At 40.1% G+C, this 20,344-nt stretch overlaps 1 protein-coding gene across 4 annotated transcripts in view; it reads right to left on the reverse strand.

Annotated features, from left to right (window-relative positions):
- htr4 (5-hydroxytryptamine receptor 4) overlaps nucleotides 1-20,344 on the reverse strand; it is a 153,097-nt gene continuing 132,753 nt past the window's right edge. For 2 of the 4 annotated variants that reach the window (XM_019255201.2, XM_027277708.1), the window contains exon 7: nucleotides 1-4,023. In XM_019255201.2, the coding sequence (XP_019110746.1) occupies nucleotides 3,942-4,023 (82 nt within the window). In that variant the 3' untranslated portion in view covers nucleotides 1-3,941. The remainder of the gene's footprint in view (nucleotides 4,024-20,344) is intronic. The other 2 variants (XM_019255203.2, XM_019255202.2) reach the window with 2 other exon arrangements.

Raw genomic sequence — 20,344 nt, forward strand, 5'->3', positions numbered from 1 at the left:
TACAGGTTTTGTTTTACAATCTCCAGTCTTAAGTTTTCATCACATACTGCAAAACTTTCTCTCTAACTGTATTTATTTTTTTTTTTAAAGAATGAACATTGACAAATTAGGATTTGCAAATGGGGGGAACAAATCAACAGGCAACTGGTCCTAACGCATAATTTGCACAATCAGTTTAATATTAAAATAGGTCATCTAGATCTTAATTATCTTCTGAACATTGAACATATATCGGAAAATAAATAATATTCAAATGCAATTCAAAAGAAAAACAAACAAACAAACAACAACAAAAAAAGAAACATCCACAGGTTGTTTTTGGGAGGGATTATCAACTCAAGGAATTACTGAACATCCCTAAAACTTAACTGTGATGACAACGCTCAATTGATCCTTCCTTAAATCACAAAAAAGTGCTTGTGCTTCAATTACGGAAGAGGTCACAGTTTCAGTCCATTTTTTGGAAACAAAAACAAAAAAAAAACAATTCAAACAATGAAATGTAAGTACTTGTTCATCAGCGAATAGGAAACATTTCCTATTTTGTCTATGGTTTGATGTCTCATTTGTACTGCAGAAAATTCAACAATACTGAAACAACCAACGAGAAAATCAGCATACATATAACAAAGTGTATAAGAACATCTTCATGAATTACTTCTTCGCCTGCTGTGTGTTGAGATACAGATGCTTCTGGTTGTCTTTGCTGATGTCTGCATGGCCTTTTAAGTATTCAGAAACTGAAACTACTATAAAACCCCAATCTTCCAAGATTGGAAGAATCCGAATCAGCTTGGAGAAATGACTTGAAACTGAAAATGGATTATGGGTAGAGGGAGAATGATTTCGACATTGTTTTTTATGCTTGCAAAGTTGAGTATAACACCGTGAACTGGGGATCTGGGGAACTAGGATCATAAGCACCAAAATCAAATGAACAATGTTTTACTTAATAAATTAGCTTTGACTTCCTCCTTCTAATACAGTAGCACCAAACTTGGTGAGATGTTACCAGAACTCTGTCCACTATAGAAAGCTCGAACTGTGGCGCCATTCACCAAGCTGAAGTGTCTTTGGGTAAACCACTGAACCGCCATGAGCTTAAAAGAGATCCTCCATCCCAAATGTTTATTTAAAACTTATGGATTCATGGATTTATCATATTCATGGATATCACACTTCAGCATGATAAACAGGACATTAAAAATTTAATGGGGAGAGTTCAATTTAAATGGTACAATACATCAACTGGCACCATTTATGCTAAATATTATACATGGTCCCTTAATATTTTTTTGGAAAGGGTATCAATTTAAGTGAGCTCTACCGTGGCACTGAACTATAGTATCTAGCAGATGAAGTCTGCCTGAATCAGCCTGACGTGTCATAGGCTCATATTTATGTATCTGGAGTAACATGAGGGATGGTGTCATTTCTGGAGGTTCAGTCTGGATTGGATCTGTCCTCTGAATCGTTAAACTGGGTCAATGGGCTTGTCTCCGCGGGGATTTGTAATTACTCGTCTGCCCAGTGATTCTAGTCAAGAGCTTTTTGGCTTTTCTTTGTGCCAGTGAATTAGCGCTCAGCAGTGTTTTTCATCTGATTAACTGATTTGAGAGTGCCGTTTTTTTTCTTCTATGCAAACATTTTTAGAACGTTTGCTTCTGTTTCTGTGTCTGCTTTCGCCTCTGGGAGACGTTCACTGTTTGTTTGTTTGAATTTCATAGTCGGCATTGGATTTTCTTTAACTTTTGATTAACGAAATACAAACAGCTTTACGCTAATTGGTCCTGAGGTTTATCTCTAAACTGACATGCAATCAATTTGGAGCAAAAGATGTTGCTAAATTGTGCGTATCATAAATAAAAACATGGGTAGCAACATTTAATTATTAACACAAAGTCTATCACTGATATAACTGGTCATTGGTTTTCATAAACTGGTTCTTTTATCCCTCTTGAGTTTATTTATTTTATTGGTTTCTTCATGGCAGAACTTCTTGGAAAATTCTTCGCTGTCATCTATTTCTGTCTTTACTGCTTGAATCTTGAAGCACTTTGGGCTTCACGTTTATGTGAAATTTCAGTATTCGTAGAATTGAAAAAAAAAACATAGTTGGGTTGAGTCGATCTTCAGAGGACAATCAGAAACATCAAATCACAAACTAAAAATGAGGAAAACAGAAATCTGGGGTCTATCTCACATCTTAACATTTCCAACCACAGCTTCAAGTCAAACTTGAAATAATGCTTTTGATGAATTGATTTTTTCTTTAGCTTCATCTTTCGACCACTTGGCAGCAGAATAGCTCCACAGACACGCAACCCTGACATATTAAAAAATATATACATTTATGGCTAATGGGTTAGAAATCAGTGGCACGTTGGGCAGACGAAGAGAAACAAAATCCTGTTTCTCTCCACCTGATGAATACAAGTCCACTTATTTCTGGTCTGGTCTCCACCATCACTTGAGCGAATTATCTGCTTCTAAATGTTCCATTGTTTTCACCAGCTGGTTATTAACTCTCTCTTTGCTGTTTGGTGCGTCAGTTTGGGGACCGGGAAGTGATCTGTTGAATAACATCTAAGCTACAAGTGCTGGAGGACACAAAAAGGTTTGAGGACAGAAAAAGGGACAAGGGTACAGGTAAACAAGTTGGCTATAGTGTTTTCTATTTCCATGAATATAAATGAATGGAAACACTTCCGGTACATTCTTTAACGTGGCCTCCGAGGCGAGCAAGGACGGAGGGAATAAGTGGTGTGTTAATGCGTGGAATGACGGGAGAAGGCCGTTTTTATACATACTTACATCACACATGTTGGCATATTTAGACACTCAGAGGCACACATGGAAACATGCATACAGACAAACATAGGTTGCAAAACCCTGCAAATATAATCTCTCCCTCTCTTACACACACACACACACACACACACCATAACCTTGCACATATTGCTCCAATGCCTGTTGAATCATTCATGAGTATGCGTTGCAGTCCTCTAACTTCTTATTGTGTGAAAGAACAATGATTCAGATGAAGCCTCGTGGAGTGTGAACTAGCAGCCTCTATAATAATGCACTTCAACAGTTTAGGTCAAGGATTTAACGCAGCTTTGGAACCGTTTTCCTTTCAGCTCAGTGAGGATTTAGCAAAGCTGGAAAAGCTTCGACCTGGGAGACACACAGGTTCTCCAGCTTTGTGTCTGAGACACGTGACGTCGACGTGATGTCAAAAGAAATGTTCTCGACTCTGCCGGGAATAACACTTTGAAAAGCTCATTTTTGGCAGCTTATTCTGCAACAACCTTCTAAGATCTGTCGCCAATCATTCTGATTTTGGAAAAACAACAGTGAGCATCTTAATAATAATTGGAAACAGGTCCTCTGTAGGTAATATCAAATAGCTTTGGCAACATAATTCACTTCCATGACTCCCAGTCATTAATCACATCTCATGCTGTGAAATTCTCCTACACATTCCACAGAAGCTGCTGGTTCTCCACAAGACAAGCTGAGCTTCACAGATAAGCTACCAGCGGGCCTGCTGATGGGATCACGGCCGCGTTCTGGCTCCCGATTCAGTTCGACTGGGACAGCTCAGTCTCTGCGGGCCTGCAGACGGGAGAACCAGTGTGACAAAAACAGCATCAGAAAAGACAGAGAACTAGTTTTTGTTCCAGCCCATGAGGGTCCCCTGCCACCTTCAAAGACCACAGGATGAGTTTCAGCTGAACTTCGAAAAAACCAGATGCACCCCTATAATGTCACATTCCTCGCCTGGGTTCCTAATGTCCCATCAGGGCTCTGGTTTCTGGAGCATCTGCAGTTGGATTTCAGCTCCGGATGTGTGGCTCTGTGGTGTGTTTCCATCGACTCTGTGGTGACAGTGTGAGGGCCGAGGTCGTTGGAGATGTGACTTGAGGAGTCTTTGTTGGTCACAAGCAGGACTCGTGGGACTCGTTGTGCAGAGACTTCTTCTCCTGCTCCGTGTGGTTCCCGTTGTGAAGGACAGAATACCTGAGAGAACAGAGGGAGGCGTGGGGAGAAAGAAATGATTCAAGTTATTAAGCAAAAATAAATGTTTCAGATTGTGAATGTGTGGATCTGCACTTTGAACATAAATTAAACTTTTTTATTATTATTAACCTCAGAAGTGACAACCACAGTAGCTGTAGCAGATTCAACTCTCACTAGTAACACATAATGACAAGCACCAAAAGTTTAATATGGTCAAACCACACGGGCAGAAAATTGAAGATTCGGAGCATTATCCCCTTGTGCTCTGCTGCCACTACTGCGACTGGCTGAGTAGTAAATCCACTACCAGGCCCTCGAACCAAAAAAAAGAGGTGCTAAGTTGATGCATTTTTTTTCTCCAGTCTGAAATGGCCTTCAGGGATGCAGCAAATATTTAACAGCAGAAAAGTAGCACTTCATCTACATCTTTAAAAAATAAAACAATTTCCATCCTGGAGCAGATATTTACCACTGTTAACAGACTGTACAGCAACAGTATAATCAAATAATTTACCATGATTACCAACATTACAATCAGTATCAGACTGGGCGCCCTCCTGTAGTCTATTCCCTGCCAAACAGTTCAGACTTGATAGGCTTTTGTAACGGGGATAATGCAATTTGTTAAAGCCTCATAACATTCCCCTGATGGCAAGTGAGTCATTTCTCAACACAGTCTGATCCCTGCTTACTGGAAAAGTGATCACTGAGTCTGGGTTAGAGGAGGGTGACTGAGAAAAGTTGTCAAAGCTGACCGCATGTTGACTCTGTTACGAGACATCGGTGGCACTTTAAGGAGAGATAGTAAAAAAAACAAAACAGACAGAGGTAACCTGAAGATGTGAAAGGCTTTTGGTCCGCGGCTGTTCAAAACTAAAATAATGCTGAGCAGAAAGACACACAAACCGATCCTGTCTTGAATCTTAATCTAGTTACATTTTTTATGATCTGATGAAAGTCCAAAAGAGTTTGTCTCACATTGATGTTTTCATTTTATGTCTGTTGATATGGTTTAGTCATTTAGCTGAAGATACAGAGTGACATGTTTGAAAGTGAGTAAACAATCTTTTTGTGAATTTCAACAGAACTGGTTTTATTAAATGTTGCCGTAGTCACTGCAAGTGGATATTTTGTTGTGACATATGTTGTTTGTTCAATATAATTATTTCAGTGCTGAGAAAAATTCATTGGATCACCATTACATTCCCCGTAAAGTGTATTCGCTAGTGTTCATTAAATCAATTGCATATAAACACAGTTTCTAGGAGATCGACGTTTCATGACTTCGGGTGTGTGACTGGCAGTATAATTAGTGGACACACCTTCTGAATCTGTAAAGTGAAGCAAGGTGTCTTAACCCTGAATCCGCTCTAATGGCCAGCAGAGGGCAGTACATGTGGATGCAGAAAAGATCAAATGTTTGTTTTTCTAAAACATATTTTAGTTACTGTTTAGCTGTAATACGAGAAGCTTTCTGATCAGCTAGGTCATTTTTCCTGCTCGAATATAGAGTCAAAACCGAACCCAGCCCAACAGCTTCACACTCTCACCCAATTTGGTTATTTCTGGCTCCATGAAACAAAAAGGGCAATGCCTGTAACTACTGCAAGTCTCTCTACAGCAAGAAGATCCTCCATTAAGTGTAAAAGTGTTGTGTAGTGTACCGCATAGAGACTTTCAAACTTTATTTCCATCTGATGTTTCCCAATGAAAGAGCTGATCCCACAACACCACCACGGCTGTGGACAAGTAGAGGCTGGGTTGTAGAGGATGATACATTCACAATGATACTTCAACACAAACACTGACGTCACAGCCATCGGGAGCGATTTGGGGTTCAGGATCCGGGGTTGAGCAAGACACCCTGAATACTAGACTTAGATAAGAAGCTTGAACTGCTTGAAAAGAAGAATTCAGAAGAACTGACAAACATGTATGTATCTCCAAAGTTGCTAACTTTAAAAAACAACAACCAAGGATATCTATAATTAGAAACTAAAGTAGTTTTTTTCTTTCTTTGTGGGCTGACAAAGCTGTCCTACTTCGTCGAACAAATGATCACAAAGCTGAAAACATCGCTAGTTATTAACCTAATAGGGCAATCAAGGTTGGCATGGAGGAAAACACAATTTTCACAAACTAATTGATCCAAACAGCCAAATCTAAGTTGGCGCACACATCTCCTGTAACACTCTGCTCTGAAAGAAATGAACCCAACAACCACAATGATAATAAGGTCATTTTTTTCCCTCTGCTGTATGTTACACTAATTTGTTCAAGCAAGCGTTTCTAATCTGACAAAAAGACACATTTAGCGGCACAAAGGATGAACGTGACACAGAGATTAATGCTACACGTCCAAATACGTATCGCAATTAGTTCATCCAAACAGTCTTGCACGCACAAATTTAAATGTGACATTACTGCACGGCAGCCAGCACAGCTCTTTTCAAGAGCGAGAAGCACATTCGGTGGTTACCTATTACAGAAACTCATTTAGCAGCCATAATGGCTCCATTTGTATACAGTCTATAGGCTTCATTGCATTTAATTGAGAAAAACGAATGTGATCACGTATGCATGTGTGTACGATCTATGTACATTTTGTGTATCTGTGTGTACGTGTATCCACACCGCAGAGGCCTCGCGGCGGGGTAAAACCATTACGAGCTGTTTACACAAACACCCCGACCAAAGACACTTCCTGCTGCCAAAGTGGCCGTGAAATTTACCTTCCCGACAGCCTCGAACATTTAGGGCTTTTCAAAAGGAAACAGGCTGCAGATTCTCGCCAGAGCGGAACCCAAAATTGCTGCCACATTGCGGGTTAAACCCTCAGCTGGTCTCCCTGCAGTTCTGCGAGAGCGACGGTGTTGCTGCATGTGCTCTTTGGTGGACACAAAGATGCGAGTGAGTTATGTCTGAGAGGACAGCTCTGGGAGTTATCGATGATTCTTTATTGATCTTTCACTTACAGCTCAGTAAGACATATGCTCCCAGTCGCCAATGAGTAAGGTAAATAAATGTCAGCTGTTGAGATGAAATGCATCATGTAAGCAGTGACTTACGCTCTCACTTGCTGTATCAATCTTCATGGTTTGAAAACTACACTGCTAAGATGTTTTATGCTTCACAACACTGAAATGAGTCTCAATGATGCTGTGAATGATGGTGCAGTCTGTGATGTGATACCACACATCCGGAGCCTCTCAGCAGCTCCATCAAAAAGCACCAGCTCGTTGTTTGACGTGAGATTTTTAGGATTTTCAGACACTTTTTCTCATTTCATGAAATGTTGGACAGTCGTGTCAAGACATGTTGGCTTCAGTTTTAATAATAACAGACTGCTAACAGACTATAAATAGTCATTATTTTCAATAAAACTTCTATTTTTCTACCATTTTGCTATTATTAGACTCCATCATGAGTCAAAACTAAAGTGGACCCAGGGCATAGCAAGTATTCTCGCTCCAGGGGGTCTCTCACATCAAAACAATTAAAAACAGATGTAGTCTGATGACAGCATGAAGCAGACGAGGTAATATTAAATATTCATTCATGTCAGCAACTAGAGGCAAGGAAGGAAATGTCATGCAACGCATCGTTACACAAATAAAATGACAAATATCTCTGGGTTGAATACAGATTTTTAGAAGATGTAAGTTTAAAGTTTGGATTTCAATAATAATTTCTAAATGCGAGGGGATGCATGCATGTATGAGTGATGTTAATATACAGACATATGTATAACAATGTTCAGGAAACTGCAGACTGAGAATTTCTTCCTTTCTATACTGGGATCAAATGAAAATTTGGAGCAGGACACATGTGGCTGCATCCATTCTGTGTTTATTCGTGGTTTTGTTTGTACACAGCTGAGCCACCAGGCCAACTGGCAGAGCTGGAGACAGGATGGAGATTTGTCTAATGAGGCCAGGGGAGAGAGGAATAGAGAGAGACAGAAGGCCCGGATTACAAGCAGACTAAACATTTCTACATATTTTGGGCAGCAATGTGGCGGACATTCATCTTGATGAAGTGCCCTTTAGCAAGATTTTGAACGTGATGTACAGCAGAGCTTGACATCTGATGTCAGTGTGGAGGAGCGGAGGAAGGGAAAGAAAAAATTCTGAATGAAGATCATTACGGTAGAATATGTGAGTTCATAACCTGGAACTAAGTTGGCAGAGTGCTAACATTGTATATCACACGTGATAATAACAGTTATTAGGTTTGATTATTGTTTGCCATCTGGTTTGATTTTCCAAGAAATTGAATGCAGCAGCTGTTTAAGTTTGAAATGTTGGACTTTCTTTTTCCCACCACAGTACAAATACAGCCTAATAGTGTAACTTTAGGACTTCTTGCTTACAATAAATACAAACTATTTATTGAAAACAAAATCTGATTTGAAACATAACCATCTGGGAAACCTCAGGTAAATCGGAGAAAAAGAAATCTTGTGCCTGTCCCATGAATCCAAAGGACTTTTCCTCCTGGCTGGTAGCGCCCTGAAGGACTTTAATAGACTGAAAGGGGAAGTGCACCGGTTTTACAAATTAAGGCCTGTTTACAGGTCTTGGGTTCTGCATATAAGGGGGGAAAAAGGTTGTATAAATCTTTTTGTGGCTCCAGAGGGAGATGTATAAAATCTGATGAAGGAATAATAACTGAGGCTGAAGATCTTACATGACATCTGTGGCTGCTCCTCGACTCTGCTGCAGGCTAGAGGCTTGAGGCTATTCAAGCTGCTACAAACGTAACACCTGAATCTCTGACAGAACTGTAGGCGGTCTAGGTGAACCGTGGGACCGATGTAGGAAACAGGTTTTGACTAGGAAACTAAAAAAGACAATGTCTCTGATTCTGCTGCATCGATGCTGATACTTGCTTGAGAATCGTGTTCTGTTTCCAGAAACACATTTGAGATTTGAGGAAGTTTGTGACCAGGTCTACATTTTTTTACAACTTGCTCCAACTTGCATGTGTCACTCAGAGCCCCATCAAACTTGTGATGCAAATGCTCTGTTTCTTTGTAGGTTTATCCAGTTGTATATAGAGACATTTGCGCCTGTTGATAACTTCTCTTGGAAGTCGAAAATTAATTGAGAGTTTCCAGACTTATTCGATGTCAACAAGTATGAAACTGACAAACAGTTCCTATTGAGTCATTTAGAGACTTTGGGTACTTTGGGAATGTTTTTATAACTACAAACGACAACAAGCCGTGCAGGATTTGTTTCCATACTGGACTTAGTCCAAATTAATATCCAGTTATTTTTGACATCAAACGTGAACTGCATCATAAAGTTTAAGAAGAAATGGATTGTCAACCCTGGATCATAGATATTTCATACATCCACCTGAAGGACACCAGTAAGTATTATAATAATTAAGTTAATGCATTTCAATCTATGGCTGACTTCACTGCTCTTACTCCTCTGCATTAACCTAAGAATGTGCTCATATGCTGAACTACTCTTGTTTTATTTGCTGAGTATATTAAGGAGAATAAAATAAGAGAGGAAATCTTTGCAAAGGTTCATTTTCTACTTCTACTTTATAAATTCTGAGAGGAAATTTACACCATGCATCCTCGAGTGTGTCTAGACATGCAGTAAAAGGAAAGACAGCTCTTCAAAAAAACGAATAGACATTTTAAAAGTTAATTTCATTTCTTTGTACTCTTTTAAATATATTGGCCTTTTCTTTTCATCGTACTTCTTTTTATTGAATCCAAACGACTTTGGAAAAGTTTTAAGGGCCTAACAATCAGAAATGAAATGAGTCATTTATGAAGTTAAAATATGGAAATGTTTTTTAACCTATTTTTGCACCTGAACAAACTTATACTTCTTTGATGTCCATGTCTCTGCACTCTTTACGAGTTCTTAGATATATGTGTGTGTGCTGTAAAAGGTAACGTTCCTTCTCTCCAACATATGTACTGTATGTTTCTTATTAAGCGTAAAGATTAGGGTCATAAATGTCCACCTGGCTGGCTTCATGATTTTACCAGCCAAGACATAAACAAAATATAAAGCCTAATTATATTTTGGCAGTTGTTGTTTACAGGGTTAGGGTTACATATTCACTGCATACACCAATGTGGACTTTTATTTACCCTTTTATGAACAAAGAAGCTTTTCTTAACTATTCCCTGTTTTCATTTGAACAGACTCCTTTATATTCAGTCCTGGAGCAACAGGTTGTTCTTGCAATAACTTGTGGTGGTGATATGAAGACTGTGACATGATGGAAATTCCAAAGTTGTGCTATAAAATGTTATTCGCATCTAGCACATTTTTTCAGATTTATAGAATTTATTAAAAAGGCTGCCAACACACCATATCCACACATGTGGTTTGATCTGGGCTTGTTTGGGACCTTTTGTTCCAATGCTATAGCAGGAACCTTTCAGAGAACAGCGTGGTTCCAACTTTGTTGAAACAGTTTCACTATGACAGTTTCATTGTGGATGAACTTGTCTGGCCTGCACAGTGACCTGAGCTCAACTCAGTCCATTCTCACTCCCAACTCATTAAATACGACAGCTTGGCAACTGGCCATACTCTTCAAACATTGATGCTGTAGGTACCTCTTTGGAGTCATTTCTAGAGGTGCTTATCGAGCAAATGTTTTGATGTGCTCTTGAAGTCAGGTAACTTAGTATCAAAGTCCACATATGGATGGAGTAGGGTGGATGGATGGAAACACAGGACTGATGATTACGCCCCATGTGAAGTTAAAAAGCAATATTTTAAGTCACATGTATTTTATCCAAACCACGATCGTGTCCTAAACCCAATGAAACTGTTTTCATGCCTCATCTAACCTTATTGCAAATGTTAAAACTCATAAAACTCAAAGTAAAACTCGATTGAACTTGAACTGATGTTAGAAGGTATCTACAGCATCATAGGTTAAAGTTTTTGATGAGCTGAGCATTTACCAATGATTGGCGACTGCAAGTTAGGCGTTTTCACCCAACATCAGCGTTGAACCTCAAGCATGGTTCCACCATGTGGTTGAAAGTCTGAAACTAGAGTATGTTATAGTAGCATACCATGTCAGAGTTTCGGGGTGACATGTTCAACTAGCAGTGTCCACATTGTTTTCGCCATGTGGTGTAAATATTAAAATAATGTAATGTAACACAATGATAGAAAATAGAATCCACCAACTTTGGCGTTCAGTCCAATGAATCTGCTTCACAACTCTATTGAAATTGGATCTAATTTACATTTTAAAGCACATTCGGAAAATGTTAAGCAGGGTATCAGATCTTTGGAGAAAAACACAGCACTTGTGCTACCTCAGATGTTACTGAAAGCCAGGCTGCATGGGGTTTATAACAATTAAACAGTTCATTTGCTGGAATCAATGATTGAAAAAGACCTATGCCAAAAAACACATTTTCTGATGTGCAGGTTTAGTGTTTTGTAGGGTAGACATTTTGAACAAACATCATTACAAACTCCTTATACCTTATCATCAATGTCCTGACTTTGTATGAATGACAGGGGAAATCTATATATTTGCAGCTCAAGGTGAAAACTGACTACATCTTTTTATCACCCAGTTTCTCCACAACTGAGCCAATCTTCCACTTCTATAGTCTATGGGCTGCCAACACCCTCCAACTCACTCTCTCTTTTGATGACCACTCTAGATCTCTTGGTCTCCACTTCAACTAATCACATACTCAGCTTCTCTATCTCCCCACTCGTCCTGATGATGCCACTCAGAATTTGTCCTGTCTGAAGTATAGTAATTGATCAACACAATCTAGAAGCCCCCCCCTCCTTTCTTTCTTCTCTTCTGTGCTGTAGGGTCTGTCTCTGTCAAGGCCACCTCCCACCAGAGCAGCAAGACCATTTCAGCCGGAGGCCACTTCAGGCAAAAGCATCGGACTGAAAAACGAGCACTCACAGCCCACTGTGATGCTGATGAAAGGAGAGGAAGGATAGGGAGAAGGATGATATATATGAGATGAATACAATAGGCTGAAATTTAAATAGGAAATATATTGCACAGCACTGAGCTGAGAGGGAGAGGGAAATTATGCAAAAAGTATTCAAAGTTTACACCCACAAAGTTTGCTTGTAGCTCAGCAACAAAAAGATGTGTTGAGCAAGAGCAGCGTGACTTTCCAGAAAAAAACAAAACAAAAAAAACAGAGATTTGATTTCTACACTCCTCTGACCTTGAAAGAAGATTTGTTTGCGACCCAAAGCTCCAAAAATGTGCAAGGTAAGCACAAAACATCACAAGTCTTCACTGTAAAATAAATCACAGAGGGCAAGTAGATAACTTCACCTCGATTACAATGACATTGAGTAATGTTTTCTGTTACGGGATGTTGGGGAGGGGAAAGGAGAGAGGTCAAAAAGAGGAGAGGAGAAGAAAACAAAAAAACAAAGGCAGTTTAAGAAGTTTTAATGTTTGCAATCTTTCGACCTGTGAGAAAAGTTCATGGTGCAATAGTTTCCAGAATGAAATAAAGTTGTAAAAATAAAACCCAGGAAGACGATCCACATGGCATGACTGCATGAGGGTAAAATGTTGATTGGAACTTTGGAGTCAAAAAAGCGTCAAAGTTTGCAGCCGGTCATTGCCAAAGGAACATTGCTGACAACAGGTCTACTGAAGGACTCAAAAACTTTGCCTTTCATGGGATTGAATCTTGCCGGTTAGTTTTCTTCCTTCCTGCTTGATGAGGCAGGTCTGAAGACATGTCAGAAGGCATTAGGCAGAGCTGAGAGATTCTTAGTCTGGGTCAAAGCAACCCAATCTGCTCCAGACAAACAGAAAAAGAGATAAAGTATTGCTGAAGGAATGTGGCCGCACAGATCGGTGTTGTTGTTTCCACAGTGATCGAGCACCATGAACATTTCATGTAATGTCAGAGGAATGGAAGTGGGAGATTAATGAGTTCTGGTCTTAAGTGGAAAAAAGAAATTTGAACAAAGGTTGTTAAAGAAAACTTTGCGAGCGCAAACTAGTAGCATAAAAACCCCAGAGCAGATGATTCAAGAGTTTATTCCTACCTCGTTTAAAGATTAAATTTTCTGCATAATTATTTAAAGAATATCTTGTCAAATGATTTTGAATTGCAGCCTTACTGCAGCCTTTCAAAGCTTGGACTCACACAGTGCAGGGACGCATGATCGTTCACTTTTGTCAGTTGAGATGGCGACTTTACAAGTCAGCTAGAAAGACATCTATTTTGGAAGCGCTATAACAATTGACTAGGACTCGAGTCAAAGTTAAGGATTTGACTTGAGTTGAGTTGTGATGACTCGAATGGCTTGTCTGTGTTCGTTTTATGTTTTCAGTTTGAAAATTAAAGTAATCTGAAGAAGTTTATGTGAGGGGCTGATCATACAAACTCTGTAGCCTGATATGAGTAACACAATCGCCAGAATAAAACGCTGGTGCAGCATCGCTGTACCATGGATATGTTGAAAGGTTTAAATACTGGGTGGTTAAGGTCTGGTTAAGTTTAGGCACAAATACTTTTGGGTTTGAGTTAAAAGACCCAGGTTTGTCAACAGAAAAACGGTTGTCTCAACTTCTTGCTAAATATCCAGTTTTGTCAAACTTTTTGAACAAGTTACATATTTGGACGTTGGAAGTGACTTGACTTGGGACTTAACTTGCCCAAGTGAAAAAAGACTTGGGACTTGCTTGAGACTTGGACCAGATGACTTGAATCAAATGTCGGTAAACAAGTGATCGTGCACTATGGTGCAGATCTGCAGATTAAGGGTGAACCAGATCACTAGTTCAGCCAAAACAAGCACCACAAAGATGAAAAGAACAAAGATGTGAAGGCATGTTTGAGTTTTATCATCTCTCACTGGATCATCAAATTGACATGACATGTTTCTCCATGCAGGGCACCTAAAACAAAAGTCAGGTTAGAATTAGGAACAGTCCAGAATACATTGCTGATACACTGCTGAGACGACGACTCCTCTGAGTTGCATAACAAAACTCCAGCTGCTCTGCTAATCAGGATAAAAAACACCACAGCGTTCCCCGTCTTCCCTTCGACGTCCCTCGTTAGGATCTAATGGCAGCCAGCTCCCCCCGCTGAGCCGTGTGGGATTAGATGGCAGAGCAGAGCTGCCTTTGCAAAGCGTCACTCGGAGCAAACAAAAACTTCCTTCCCCTTTTCCGTGACAGCGATACCATCTGCAATTTCAGGCATTTCAAGAAAACGAGGGAGGGTGTGTGTCATAACCCTGGCGAGGCCTCTCTGCGTTCTTACCAGGGCACTGCATCAGCGTGCAGAGGTGTCAGAATGCATGCTTAGATTCAGCCTGCTATTTTATGTTTTTCTTTCTTCTGTCTTCCTTGATAAGAGGTTCTAAGCCCATGGGACTGTGGGGCTCAATCAGACTCTATTGTTGACTGAGCAATTCTGAGTGCAGCAAGGGTGATGGACCTGGGCTATCTTGGGGAGAAAACAGTTTAATCGGAAACAAACCTTTTACTGATAACAGGGATGCTAGTCAACATGATTGGCACAGAGGAAAGGTGTTTTTTTTTTTTATATATGGGGACTGGTAGCACTCTGTTCTGTTCTCGAATACACATGAATATATTGGTTCTCGCTGACTGACTTCTTTTGCCTTCGATTATCCCATCGAGGACATTTAATCATCACTGCAGACCTCACACTGATTCTCCAATGATCGACCAGAGCACCTTGCAAAAAATATTGATCTATACATAGTGTAAATGCCATGTGACACCTCACATTTTTGAAAATACACACATACATGTTCTTCTATCTCAACTTGCTTGCAATGACTTGTTCCATAGATGACTTCCACATGAACTAAACATAAGAACGAGTTCTCTGAGGTCGCTATTGGTCCTAATTTAACGTTCTACATTAGAAATAAAGATAAGGTTGTCCATAGCAAATGAAATACTATAAAACATAATTACTATTGAATGCTTTAACAAACAAGTTTGGAGTGTCTGTGGCTTAGAAGCAGCCATTAATTAGCCAATAAAAGCCTTAAGCTGCTACACAAATATCCCCAATGGTCATTTTAAAAGTGAAAAGTACTTTTCTAAATTGTCAATATTCCTTCATTCCTCTCCTTCCTTTACTTTCTCTTTGCTGTGGGTCAGGTAACATCCAACAACGGATCCTTACTTTGAAATCAATAGTGGACTTTTTTAGTGAGAGTGTACTCTCAGATGGCTGTAGGCGTACTGAGCTGACCTGCAGCGTTGAGCTGAGCAGCACTGAGGCTGAAAACACTGAACCTCCTGCTCTGTTTGTCTCAGAACATTAAAACGAGGCTTTGGCCTGGACGCAAGCACCCAGGCGTGAGGGTGAAGCAGGCAGGCAGGCAGGCAGGCCTGTGGGGAAGCAAGCAAGCACAACACACATGCATGTCTCCAGTATGTGTGTGTGTGTGCGCGTACTATACAGCATGTGGACACACACTTGTGAGCTGAATCGTTAAGCAATAAGGATTCTTCGTTAAGAAGACGCTGCACCCAAAATACATGTAGAGTAGCCCGAGCTTTAAAGACAAAGGGAGGTTTGTGTGTTTCTGTGTGTGTGTTTTAGAAATGAGTGTGTGTGCTGCAGAAGATCAGAGGTTTGATTATTTCTGGATGCCTGCAAAGCACCCTTCCTCAACTAATTGCTTACATGACTGGAATGAGGAGAAATCACCACTGTGTGTGTGTCTATGTGTAACTGCACATACTGTATCTCAGCCATACCTGCATGGAAGTTAACTGCAACAACCCAGGCGTGAAAGTCCAATATGCTTCTCTGGCTGTTTTTATTGATACTTGACTCCAATTTTTAAAGCACACCATGGAGCCTAATCGACCACTAACGCTGACATATTCCTTCTTTACAGTATATAGATGCAGCTTCTCTTTTATCGTCATGTAACTTAACACCTGGAGGTCAACTGCCCCGGTAACTGATGGCAGCAGGTTGGAGGTTTTTCAAGGCAATTAATTGTTACTCTAATCAAGCTGATCACAGTAACCCGAAACTACAAAAAGTAAGAAAGCATGTGTACTTGTATGAACACTGTAAAACTGAGAGTATATACTATGTGTTTTATAATATATATTTTTACATGTATTTCACAAAGTTCTAATCAATTTTATGCAGTAGGTCTGCTACAGGACACTAAAGTCAAGTGCACGTCAGGACAAATAAATCCTGCACACTGTTGATTACTTGTACTCTTCGATTTAACTGAATACAATCAGAAAAGTTCTTTCATTGCAGAGATGTATTCAAATGCATACTACAAGTAAATAGTTTAATGTTTTTGCATATTAATTGTCTACTGGCGTACATGTAAGAGGAAAGTGCAGCACAGCCTTTAGTAAAGAGTGAATGTGCTTTGTGATGGTAACGTGTTCAACAATTGTTGTGCTCGTTTCCAAAATTGTTTCTGGCATCGGGAATTTAGATAATAACTGTAGCTATTCATCCCAAACGGACCAAAATAATACATGTGGAACTGAAAATAATCTTGTCTCCTAGAAACTGAACTGAAATTTACCTAAACAAATAAAAGATAATTAAAACCCACAACTGTAATGAGATAGCTTACTGCGGTCCATAAATATAAAAGGTCAGAGTTAATGACAAAACGTTCTGAACATGAGGACATGTTTTCCCCCAAAATGGAAAAGTTGGAACTAAATCTTTTTATTTTCACATCGTTGCGCTGTGTGAACGTTCATTATTTCTTGTTGGCTAACCAGTCGGTTTGGTTGTCTGGGCAAATGAGATCCTCCTACACTGACAAAAGAAGTTCGCCTATCTTTATGTGGTGAGAGAACATTCACGTTGACACTCCATTATCTACACCGCCCACAACGAGATTGCACAGAAGATTGCACAGACTGGGAGCAGAAGGCCGAAGGCATGAAGATCTACAGTAACTGGGTTAAGGTTCAAGCGGGGCCAAGCACTTCTCTGTGCTCTGCAGTCACAGATGTGCAGGATATGTTCAGTTTTATTACATTTATCATTCAATGGAAGTGGCGGAGAATAAGAATGTCGTGCAACTTTTAATACCAACATAATTGTCTTGGAGTCATCACCTGGGAAGGTTTCATGGTGATATCTTTGAGTCAACTAGGGAAGTTGTAGTATCTATAAAGTTACGTCCATCTATTTCACAACCATGTTATTGGACCCAGTAATTCTGGACTAACATGGACAAAGTCAGGCATTTTTCAATAAAACCTCAAAATGTCCAGTGAGTTCATTCGACCGCAGCTACACTAAACTAAACTCAACTACTGTAAAGCATCAGATCAGATATCAGACTTAACAAACTGTCACGACTGCGGTGGTGCTACGTTTGGATTGCCTCTCTTGACGTCAACATCATCACTGGAGATCAGCCGACTCGGTGAAGAAACACATCGAGCACGATCAATCAACTCTGCTTCAAATAACACATCTGTAGCACACTGCATCATACCGCAAGGAAACCGAAGGCACGAGAGGTCAGCAGCACAGGAAAGCCATGTTTAATGTCATCGTTTAAGGCTTTGACAGAGACAACTTTAAAAGAAGCGGTCAGTATTAGCATGAAAAGCTGATCTGATTTCACTGTAAACACAGAATGAAAACGAGCCTCCATGATTTGAAACCAGTGTTTGTCTTTGTTTTTCCTTCAAGTTATCAGTAAAATCTTAAAAAGCATTCTGTGTTTTATGAAAGAGCCTGTCAGCATCCGGATGAAGGAGCCATAATTTGACTGTAAACGCTTGTTTTGACATGTTGTTCTAAATATCTCGTGTTTGCCATGCTCTCCCGGGATTTTAAAACCAATGTTTGGTGTGTTTTTTTTCCGCCCGACTGAGGACAAAATCAGCCATCAGATCCTCTGTCAGACTTAAATAAAGAAAATGGCTGGCTCGAGTTGGACATGCATGCAAACGCACTCAAAGACCAGGTCGGAAACATACAATGATACTTTGTTTAACATGTAAAATCACTAATAACACATCGAGCAGACACTAGCAGCAAGAATGAGCACACAGAAGGAGCTGGTGTTTGCATCCCCACCTCACCAACAGAAGACTCAATGAACATTGCCTTGTCAAGAGTTCGATGCCGTCGGCTTTGACTGGTTAAAACTGTGGTGTCACGTCCATCAGCTCTCCACTCTGTGAGGGAATTTTCTATCTAGCGTGCAGCACACAGGGGCAAGCATACTGTATGTCTTAAGGTCACTGTAGGGACAGTCTTAAATCTTTGGTTTTGTCTTCTTGAGAACCTGAGCAGCTGTATGTTTGTGTTGAAGAAAGCAGGCGCCGTTCTGATCATGGCTATGGTAACTGAGGTCAGAGGATAGGGCTGTCTCAGTCGGTAGACACAACAGATAGGTAAACTAGCTTTTACAGAGTCACATAACAATGTCGGACCACTATGGGTAAACATATTTCTTTGTTGTATGAACATGAGCTGAGGGCATATAGACGAGCCGCAGAGGAAAGCATGTCATGGCGAGTATCGATACGTTCTCTGTTCTCCTTGGCCAAGCTTCAATCAACCGTTCACTATAAGACATCTTGGACTTACTCTCCACTGACGAATACAATACTCCACAACAACAACACATTCAGCCTCACTGACCAAACTTCAACAGGTATAAAGGCAAAATTTCTAATGGAGAACGACATAAAATAGATATTTGATTGATTTTTGATGCCAAACTACATTTATTACTGTAGATAATCTAAAAAAAAAAGCCTTCTGATTGAAAACAGTCTGTCTAACCTACATGGACATGTTCTGTCACAACTGTACCATCCCTGTTGTTAGACTGAAGCCACCAGTAGCCTACAGGGAGCGTTTAATCTGATCCCTGACGGCCTGACCTGTTGGTGACGAGGCTCGACAACACTGATGTCAGTCAGTCAGTCAGTCCATCTGTTTCCAACTCTGGAGCAAGATGTGCTCGCAGCTACAAGCCAGACTGCCATTAGTAAATTTGGTATCTATATTTATAATGCCAAAAATACATATTATGCATTCCATAACAACTTCCTCTCACTTTCTAGCAATTTAATTAAGTGTCTCTGAAGTTCTTATGAAGTTTATTTTATCAATATTTATATTCTTCATAAGATATGTGCTTCTTTTTTTGTCCACACACTGTGAATGCATTTCCCCTTGAGGATAATAAAGCTAAATTAAGAAATCAATTAACAATATCACACCACACACACACACACAAAGGACTGCAGCCTTTCTGAGAAGATAAGTGTTGGCGGGGTCCCAGATGTTTTGACAGCAACACAGCCCCTAAACTTCACCACAGATCTACCAGATGAAAAGAAATGTCTCATCAAATGAACCAATACGCTGAAGGCCACATGACCCTCAAATTCTGATCACAATTGTATGATCTATTAATCTTCAACAGCATTGTTTATTAGTTCAAACCTCTGGCTGTGTTAATAAAGACTCTCTGGTAAAGAATGAAGTGCTATTAGGATGATGGACAACATCTTTGACGGCCTTAGGCTCATTTGGGAGACACTAACCTAATTTGTCATTTAGGAATGAAGACTTGTTGAATCATAACCATCACTGGCAGATGATAATGATGACACCAGACAAATGCCCTCATAATGCACATTTCTCCATAGCTCTCTTGTTTTTTCTGCCTATTTCACCGACTTCAGGCCACTGCGTGAGGCACAGCGAGGAGGAGAAAGAGGAGAAGGAGGAGAGGGATGGAAAATTTCCTTTCTACGTGGAAGGGAGGAAAAATTAAGACTTCTGCAGCGCGGATTCCCGTGAGACGAGGGGGGAAACATCTTCATATTTACGTGATGCTCAGACAAGAAAATAAACAGACCTCCATCAACAGACGAGAGGTAATCATGAATGAAACCTCAGAGAGACAGAATATGTGTGAGGGCAGATTTGATTTTTGATGTTCGTGTGCCACAGAAAACGAGGAGAGAGAGTCTGTGTGAGTGCTGGAGAATGAGACAAGAAGCAAAAAGCTCTCATGCTGCTCAGAGGCACTAATAAAGAAAAAAAGTTTTTTTGTGCCCACTGTTTTATTTTCCAATCACAGAGTGGTGCCACCTACATCGGTGACAGCGTCACCCGTAGCAACACCATCACCACTCGACTCTGCCACCAAGTTGATGAAAAGTTCAAATTATTTTTTAACTTTAAACACGTCGTGGTTGATGTAAGCAGGTGTTGTCAGGAGAAACTCTCATTTATCTCCGAGTCTCAAATAATAATAGTATCTCAAATGAAGGCGTCAATGATGACGCA

The sequence above is a fragment of the Larimichthys crocea genome, chromosome I (genome assembly GCF_000972845.2).
Source record: "Larimichthys crocea isolate SSNF chromosome I, L_crocea_2.0, whole genome shotgun sequence".
Taxonomy (NCBI): domain Eukaryota; kingdom Metazoa; phylum Chordata; class Actinopteri; family Sciaenidae; genus Larimichthys; species Larimichthys crocea.